Source organism: Callorhinus ursinus, unplaced genomic scaffold (assembly GCF_003265705.2).
Source record: "Callorhinus ursinus isolate GAN/ISIS: 27379988/994484 unplaced genomic scaffold, GSC_fseal_2.0 scaffold41, whole genome shotgun sequence".
NCBI classification, from domain to species: Eukaryota; Metazoa; Chordata; class Mammalia; order Carnivora; family Otariidae; genus Callorhinus; species Callorhinus ursinus.
The window spans coordinates 2,908,950-2,918,776 of record NW_027397103.1 but is presented as its reverse complement, the minus strand read 5'-3'; the positions used below and the strand labels follow the sequence as shown (position 1 = coordinate 2,918,776).

General features: G+C 46.5%; 1 protein-coding gene across 1 annotated transcript in view; it reads left to right on the top strand.

Annotated features, from left to right (window-relative positions):
- Positions 1–581: 581 nt before the first annotated feature.
- Positions 582–9,827, top strand: part of TMEM233 (transmembrane protein 233) — a 34,661-nt gene continuing 25,415 nt past the window's right edge. Inside the window, exon 1 of the mRNA XM_073880949.1 lies at positions 582–767. Within this exon, the coding sequence (XP_073737050.1) occupies positions 582–767 (186 nt within the window). The remainder of the gene's footprint in view (positions 768–9,827) is intronic.

Here is a 9,827-nt window from a genome sequence, read left to right as displayed (position 1 = left end):
CCCACCTGTCAGGGAAGAGAAATTACTGGGGCTCAGTGTTCCAAGTCTGACAAGGGATCGCATCAGGGAAAAGCAAACTGTTAGTCAGTCTGTGGCCACCTGCACAGAGTTGGGTTGCCTTCTGTTAACAGGGAATGTATTCAAATTCAGCCGCTTGAAAAGATGAGCTGGTCATCTTGAGACCGCAGGCTGGCCAGTTTGCAACGTGAAGACCTTGGCTCTCCCCTGCCCTGAGCCTCCTTTTATTTCGGACTTGGAGGGAGTCTGTGCGCCTGTCTGATGGTCTCTGGGTGTGTCCTTCCAGGAGTGCCTGTCCCGTTTCTCAGGCCGGCTGGCTCCCTCCTCCTCCCTGCAGCCTCCCCTCACTCCCTCGTTCCCTCCCTCCCTCTTGTGTGGAGGCTCTTGGCCCAGGTCCCTCAGCCGGGGAGGGTGCAAGCGGAGGACGCAGGAGAGGTGAGGTCACGTCTCCCTTGAGCCCCGCGCCGCTGACTTTTCAGAGCCTCGCCGCGAGCAGGCGGCCTCAGTCTCGGACCGCGCGGACCCTGCGCTCCTCCGCCCACCCTGCACCGCCGGCCTCGCCCATGTCTCAGTACGACCCCAGCTCGGACTTCAAGAGGGCTCTGGACAGCAGTCCGGAGGCCAACACGGAGGATGACAAGGCCGAGGAGGACGTGCCCATGCCCAAGAACTACTTGTGGCTCGCCATCGTCTCGTGTTTTTGCCCCGCGTACCCCATCAACATCGTGGCTTTCGTCTTCTCCATCATGGTGAGTGAATGAGGACCTGGAGCCGCCAGGGCGGGAAGACCTGGAAGGCGTTGCCAGAGTGCCGGGGACCTAGCGCGCTGTCCACTGCTCCCTTACGCACTGCCCCGCGCACCCCGTTTTTTCGGTCCTTTGCGCCTCCTCCTCACTTTACTCAGGCTCTCAGCACTCTGCCCTCAACCACCGGCGCTTCCTCTGTGCTGCCTGTGGCGCTCAGAGCCCTGATCCAACCTCTCCCAGGCCGGTTTTCCACCTCCTTCCAGCGCCCATCGTGCACTCTGTCCAACCCGGGGTGTTCTTCCGTGGACTCTGCGGCTTCTTTCCCTGCCTGACTCCTCTGACATTCGTAGGCACCGGTCCGGTTCTTCTCAACCTGCTTTTCTAGAACCTCAAAGTGCGCCACCCTTGCAGGCAAAAAGCACGCCCCGTTCTCTGAGTGCACGGGTTCTAGGGCCTCCCTCTGTGCCCCGCTCGGGGCTCCTCCTCTCCAGCGCCTGGCACTCTTTTAGCATACAGTCTTTGCTCTACTGAGCCCAGGGCTTCGCCCCGGCCACTTTCTGGGGGTCCCCCAGCGATTTCCGACGCCCTCTCCTTGATCCTGGTCCCATGCCTTCTTGGGCACCCCCTCTCCGGGGCAACAGCTCCTTCTTACTTCTTTCTACGCCAGTTCCCTCTCCTTGGTACTCTCTGGCACCCCTTTGGCCCCCTCTTTCCAGCGCGCCCTCTCGCTCTCCAGGCTTTTCTGGAGCGCCCCTATTGCCCCTCTCACCTGCAACGTGAGCCCTGGCTTTTACTCTTTCTGCCCCAGCATGTCGTAGTTCTTCCCTCATTTGCTGAGCGCAGACCCTATCTCCGCCTTTCTTGGCATCCCCCAAGGGCTCCCAGGCTCCCCTCCATCGCTCAGTCCCGCGTCCAGGGAGCTCCCGGTAGTGCACTGGCCACACCGTGCGCCCTTAGCGCGTCCGCCTCCCGAACCGCGCGCCTCTCTGGAGTAGCAGCTGCTGGTGTTCCAGTCTGTCTTCCCAGGGCTCGGCTCCGCGGCCCCCTTCAGCCCGGGTAGGAACTCCCGGGCGAACCCCACCAAGAGGGCGGTGAGCGCCCACGAGGCCCTGCCTTATTGACTGGAGCAGCTGGCCCGCGGGTGGAGGCGGGTGAGGTTCCGCCCGGCACTGTCCCGGGACAACCCTTGGCAGCGATCTCCCTCCGCAGTCGCAGACCGAGAGAGTCCGATTCAGCTCAGGGAAGATCGAGAGTCACCGCCCCCTTCCCCCATTCAAGTCCGCCCACACCTGCCCATGGGTGGCACCATAGACCTCATTTGCACGCGCAACCGCTCTTCCCCGTTTGTCCGCTCTCCGCACCAACATTCAAGCGTTCCGCCGCTTCCCTTCCGACTGCCTGGGTTCAAACCACAGACTAGCTGTATGATCTCTGGAAATCACTGCATCTCTCTCTTTTTTTTTTTTTTTAAATTTTTTATTGTTATGTTAATCACCATATATTACATCATTAGTTTTTGATGCAGTGTTCCATGATTCATTGTTTGTGCATAACACCCAGTGCTCCATGCAAAACGTGCCCTCCTCAATACCCATCACCAGGCTAACCCATCCCCCCACCCCCCTACCCTCTAGAACCCTCAGTTTGTTTTTCAGAGTCCATCATCTCTCATGGTTCGTCTCCCCCTCTGACATACTCCCCTTTTCTTCCTCTCCTGTTATCTTCTTCTTTTCCTTTTTTCTTAAAATATGTTGCGTTATTTGTTTCAGAAGTACAGATCTGTGATTCAACAGTCTTGGAAATCACTGCATCTCTCTTAACTTCAGTCTTTTTGTCTGTAAAATGGGAATAATCGTAGCCATAATTTACTGAGGTTGTTGGATTAACGAGATGATTGTAAAAAGCTTGGAACAGTGTTCAGTATGATGTTATTATTAGATCTTTACTCAAATGTCACTTCCTGAGGCCCTCCCTGATTGAGGTTTAAAATCAAAATCCCACAAGGTCTATTCCCCTTTCCTTGCTGTTTTCTGCCCTGAGCACTCCTCTTCACCTGACATACTGTTTTATTAATATGCTTACTCTCTGTGTCGCCTCCTTAGAGTGTAAGCCCTATGAGGGTAGGAGTATTTGTGGGTGTTGTTTGTTGCTGTATCTTCAGCACCTAGCAGAGAATCTGGCAGGTGGCAAATGCTCCATAAATCCACGAAATGAATGCATGTGTGAATGAATGAATGGTGTTAATGGATCGTGATGTCTGCCTCACTCCTGCTGCCTTTTTCCCCAGACTGGAGCCAGGAAAACCGTGGCATCAGGTTCCTTAGGACCAGCCAGCCAGTTTGCTCTCTTCCTTCCTCACCAGAAATACCGGTCTTGGGTTTTTCTCCAGGCAGTAGCAGACACTCTGACTGGAATTGGTGCCCACACACTATCCTGATTTATTAATGAATCAGCAGCCACTTTGCCCCTTTTCCCAGTGCCAATTATAAAACTGCCTGCAAAGGCTTTTTCCTTCACTGATCCGAGATGAGCTAACACTCCAGCTCGTGGTGACAGGCTGGATACTAATGATGCCACTTGGTGTGTCCAGGGGGATAAGACTGGTACATGCTTTGAATGGAAACCTCTCTTTCTTACCCCCTCCTCCCCATTTCCTCCCTCAAGACTTTTCCAATAGTTTTATAGCAAGACACCACTCTCACACCAGAACACAGACTCTGGACTTGGAAAGTTGACTAGAGGCAAGTTTCACACCTTCTTAAAGCCTTGGTTTCTTCATCTAGAGAATGGGAATGTGAAAAACATCTTAAGTTGAGCAAAACTGTTATAAGGATGGAACAGGATAAAGCATGTCCAGCTCCCGGCATTGTGCTAGGTACATGCAATAATCGTTGCACAGATGGATAGATTTGGAGCCTGGAAACAACATATGCCACATATGAAAACAAACAGAACATCAAATAAGTGAAACCCAAATTCTGAAAAGCTTCCCCCACACTCCCCCCCCATCACGTAACCTCTAAGGTGTTTTCCCACTGAAACCGTGCAGATCTGGGCTTGACAAGTTTCATGAAAAAGACTCCAAAGTCCAAAGAATAAAAAGGAAGAGGAAGGTGTGTAGGGGGAAGGGGGCTGACCAACTCTGCCTCTGTGTGCCTTGCCTATGGTGTCTTGTGGGGTCTGGCTCTTTTCAAGTCTGACTCACCTGTAATCTGTGGCAAAACCAGGCACACCGTTGCTGGGTGTGGTGCCAGTCCCCACGGAGGCATTAAAAAATGTCGGGGAGCATCTGTGGTGTCGCAGTGATTTGGGGACTTACTGGCATTTGTTGGAAAGGGCAAAGAGGACTAATGTCCTGCAGTGCTGGAGTCTGTCCCCCAGTGCAGACCTGACCTACCCCAAACATCAACAACACTCCAATCAAGAAACACTGTAAGGTAATGCAAAGTGATATGAACATGACTGTATGGAAAATATTGATAAGGCTCAAAATAACTAGTTCCCAGCGATCTCAAAACAGTGAGACCTTTACTTATTAAACCAAACCAGAGAAGACTTCAAGTTGGAGGATATGTTGGCAAATAAGAAAATGACTTTGAAAAATATACATTTGAGAAGACCGTTCCTCCAGCTGTGGCGTCTATGATCTTTCCACCACCCTACGAGGAGGTAGGGAAGTCCCAGGGGTTGTGAGGTAGTCACTGCCCTACAGACGAGAATCGGTACAACAAGGCTTTGTCCTGTTGGAACTTTGATGGGGCAAGCATGGCCAGTGGCAGAGACACAGAAATCTTGGCTTCTCTGTGTACTGAAAGTGCACTTAACCTGTACTCAATTTCAGGGATGCATATCTCAAGAACTTCTCCCCCAGACTGGCCCGCTTCTAGCCCATATCACATATCCATGGGAATTGGAAAATGGCATATGCAGCCCTGCGCCAGGGCACATGGCTTAGAAAGTAGAGCCCAGGCTGGCTTTCAAGCCTCACTCCCCATGCTCCCACCCATCGCCGGTTATCTCTGTTTATGCCATCTGAAAGGAACTCCATAATTTCCATATGGCTTTTGACTCCAGAGAAAGAATGCCTGTTCATTCAACAAATATTTACTGAGCACCTGTTATGTGCCAGGCTCTATCCCAGACATTGATATACTCCCTTACCTCTATCAAGGAGTAAATCAGATCAACAAGGTTTCTGTGCTCTTAGATGTAGAAGGAGAAAAGTTCTAGGCAAATTGCAGGAGTATTGGCAACTTTAGGTTGAGTTTGCCATCTGTTGGTTGTGTAGCTGGAATTTGCTACCTGACTCAAGAGACTGGAGTTGAGTCCATGCTGAGCCTCCATTCTTGATGAGGTCATGAAACAATCATCTGCACAGCTGAACCAATCTGGTCACTCTAAGTGTGGATACCAAATAGCCAATGACTTTGGATTGGGTGATCTATAAACCTTCTTTCATCAGAACAACTTCTCCTTCACACTTATAGAACCAGTCTAGACACCAACCACTGAGGTTCAAGTCCTCTTCTGCCATTTGCCATGTCTGTGATTTCATGCCACTGATCCAATCTTTCTGAGGCTTGGTTTTTTAATCCTTGTAAAATGGGGATCGTGACAGTACCTATTCAAGTATTGCTCTGAAGACTGAATGATGAAAGTTAAATGTTTCCATCCCATTGCCTAGGACATAGCTAGAACCCAGTAAGTATGATGATGATGGTGATGATGGAAAGGATGATGATGTGTATATTTTAGGGATACATGCCATTGCCTTTTCCAGTGGCAGTTTTCCTCTTTTTATTGAGACCAGAAAATTCAGTAAGAACAAAAGCAGTGACAAGAAAATATGTCACTGGAATAGATAATTGTTGTAGCCTAAAAGTAAATATTAATGCTAAGCTGGGATGCATACAAATAAACAAGTAAGACTTTTGGTTCAGCATGGAATATCGAACAGGCCTATTTTCTCCACTCCCTTCTGCAACCACTTAAAATGATAGTAAGTGAATCTAAAAGAGTACAAACACCCAAGGACAAATTAGGGGAACAGATGAAGAGAGGAGAGAGGTGACAAAATCTTGGAACATGAAAAATGGCTAGTTGAGCACTGACTGACCTTACGGAGTAGATATTACTGAATTCTGAACCCTGCAGAAGAAGCCAACAAGAATAAAGTCTGTTTACCCTGAGACACTGTAGAAAGGCTCAGAAATTTGAGGTGCCGATTAAGGATACAACCTTTGAAGGTAGGAATAAAGAGAAGGGCTGAAGAGTGGAGGAGTGTTTGAAAGTCTGTTTAAGAAGTCAGTACTACCAGAGGTCATCTGCCAGCCCATGCAGTAGGCACCTGACAGAAGATGGGGAGATTTGCTCCCTGGTAAGATTAAACAGAATGGCTCTAGACACCAGGCACAGCTGAGGGTAAAGTTTTTTGTTTGTTTGTTTGTTTTAAACATTTTATTTATTTATTCATGAAAGAGAGAGAGAGAGAGAGAGAGAGAGAGAGAGGCAGAGGGAGAAGCAGGCTCCCAAGGAGCAGGGAGCCCGACGCGGGACTCGATCCCAGGACCCTGGGATCATGACCTGAGCCGAAGGCAGAGGCTTAACCATCTGAGCCACCCAAGCGCCCTGAGGGTAAAGTTAAGGTATCATTGAACAAGGATGACTCTAGCTCCTGTCCCCACTTTGTACCCCGACCCTGGCATCCAGGCAGGAGACTAGAGAATTTCTCTCCAAGAATGTGACTATACCAAAAGAAAAAAACCTACAGATACAAACATGTAGAAATTCTCCAGAGAAATAATAAATGCCCCACCCAATCATGAGTGGCTGCCCATCTGCTGATAAGCCCATCCTCATCCATAGAACTTCCAAGAAGTTTTTCAGTGTCTCACTTTCAAATAGGAACAGGCAGAGGAAGATTATCGGACGTTTAAGCAATTCTTCTGAATGAAGGGACCTGTGGTTTACAGAGGAAATGAAATGTAAGGAAATAAATAATGCCAAAAGCAGAAGAAAATTTAAGGATAGATGATGAACATCGTTAGAGAAATAAAGAAACTATGTGGTGTCCACAAAACAAGAACAGGTTGGGAAAAAAATAAATCAGAGAAGCAAAACAGAGATTTTGGGAATTAAAAATACGAGGGTAGATTTTTAAAAAAAGTGGAAGGATTAGAAGTCAAAGTTGAGGGAAGCTCAAGGAAGTAATACAAAAATCAAAAAAGATGGAAAATGTGGAAGCAACTCAAATGTCCATCAACAAATAAATGGATAAATAAAATTTGGCATACACATACAATGGAATATTATTCAGCCTTTCAAAGAAAGGAAATTCTGACGCATGCTACAACATAACCCTTGAAGACATTATGCTAAGTGAGAAGCCAGCCACAAAAGGACAAATATTGTAGGATTCCACTTACGTGAGGCACCTAGAATAGTCACATTCATAGAGACAGAAAGGAGACGGTGATTGTTAGTGGCTAGAGACAGAGGGGAATGTTTACTGGGTACAAAGTCTCAATGTGGGAAGATGGAAAGTTCTGGAGACCGATGGTGGTGATGGTTGCACAACAGTGTGAATGTACTTAATGTCACTGAACTGTACCCGTAAAAAATAGTTAAAATAGTAAATTTTATGTTATATGTATCTTAGCACAATAAAAAAAATGAGGAAGGAAATTTTCCTCCCCAAAAAGATGGAAATAATAAAAAAATACAAGAAAATTTGAGAAATAATTTTCCTTTTGGATTTTGAAGTCATTGTTCCACTGTTTAACTTTCAGCATTACTGATGAGAATTCCAAAGCCATTATGAATGCATCCATGGCATGTTTTTTCTTCTTATAAACTTGTAGGATTGGAGAGAAATTTCACCCTTAAATATCTGAAATTTCACCATGATGTGCTTTGGTACACATATAATTTCATTCATTTTATTGGGTACCAAGGGACTCTTGCAATCTGGAAACTCAAGCATTCAGTTCTAGACATTTTTCCTGTATTATTTACTTAATAATTTCCTCCCTTTGTCTTTTCGTTTGGATTTTCTTGAACTTTCTTTTTTCTTTTCTTTTTTAAAAGATTTTATTTATTCATTTGAGACAGACAGATACAGAGAGAGGGAGAGCATGAGCAGGGGGAGAGGGAGAAGGAGAAGCAGACTCCCCACTGAGCTGGGAACCTGACATGGGGCTTGATCCCAGGACCCCGAGATCATGACCTGAGCCAAAGGCAGGCGCTTTACCATCTGAGCCACCCAGGTGCCCCTTTTATGAACTTTCTGATTGGATGTTGGATTTCTGGGAACAATTCTCAAATTTTCTTGTATTTTTTTCTCAGAGAAAAAAAAAATCCAAACAACAGCAGCAACAAAAACTACCTGCCATACACCTTTTCCCAGCAAGCTATGGGAGGATGTGCTCCCCCAAAACAAAGCAGTAAATCAAGAAAGAGAAAGACACAGGATCCAGCAAAAAAAGGTCCAACACAGAAAAGAGGCAAAGAGAAATCCTCCTCAAAACAAGACAACGGGTCTCGTAAACCCGCAGAGGATACAGCTGATAATGAACTGGTGGTCTGAAAGCCATTGTCAAAATCCATTTTCTGGTCATGGGCTGGCACAGTGAGCTACAGCCCTGCCCTGTGCCTGACCACACCTGCTCTAGAAGACAAGGTCTATGGTCAAAAAGAAAGTAAATACCCACAGGATGAAAGACAAACCAAACTGACTGTTCTTTCCATCTGACCCAGGCTCCACTGGGGACTGCTCATCCATCAAAACTAGGTTTCAAGTGGACTTCAATTAAGTTTAGAGGGGAGTTTTTTTTTGGGGGGGGGGTTGTGACCAAGGCAGAACTTGGAAATAACAGATCTCAGTCCAGGCAGCTAACCCAGGAGATTTCACACTGCTCACTAGTTGGAACTCTAAATGTTGTAGCTCACTGGGTCTCTCAGTGTGACTTCTCTCAACCCTCTCTAGCTCTTCCCACATGATTATTGGCTGAAAATGGGGTAGTAATATTATGGACCCTTATGATTTATCTCTTATGAATTCCTGCACATGAAGCTCTGAAGAGTATTAAAATGGTTCCAGATGATAAAGACCTTACCTGAAGTGTGTCACTGTTGGAAATTTCTTTTTTTTTTTTTAAGATTTTATTTATTTATTTGACAGAGACACAGCAAGAGAGGGAACACAAGCAGAGGGAGTGGGGGAGGGAGAAGCAGGCTCCCCGCGGAGCAGGGAGCCCGATGCGGGGCTCGATCCCAGGACCCTGGGATCATGACCTGAGCCGAAAGCAGACGCTTAACCGACTGAGCCACCCAGGCGCCCCACTGTTGGAAATTTCTGTTATAGATAGCCACAGATTTTCTAGATATGCATGTCATCCAAGCAGCCACTGCTGTGTTGGCTACTATGTGGCAGAAGGTAGCCACTGATATTTGTTACTTGGGAATCTAGAATTTAAACTGTTGTTAGGGTCCTTTTAGTCCCTGGTACAGACTACATCTATTTCAAGATCTTTTTTTTTTTTTATATATTTAAGGGAATGTTTAATGTCATGGAAAGTAATCAATGATATATGGATAATTTCTTAAAAAGCAAGCTAAATTGGTATACATAATAAACTTCCATATCAGAAGAATTCTATGGATCAAAAGATGCTCTAAATAGGATATTATATTATACATACTCTTTACACCTTGTTTTTATTATATTTCAAGATGTTAATCTGTGTGTTCCTATAAAATACAGTTTTCTCTTTCAAGTTTCTATTTAAATTCCAGTTAGTTAACACGCAAGGTGTAGAATCTCGTGATTCAACACTTCCGTACAACGCTTGGTGTTCGTCACACCAAGTGCCCTCCTTAACCCCCACCAAATGCTTCCCCCATCCCCCCACCCACCTCCCTTCCGGGAAACCATCAGTGTGTTCTCTACAGTTAAGAATCTCTTTCTTGGTTTGCCTCTTGGAAAGAAAATACGTGCTCTTTTATTTATTTTTTATTTCTTTAGAGCGAGAGCCAGCACACACGCGCACACAAGCATGGGGGGGA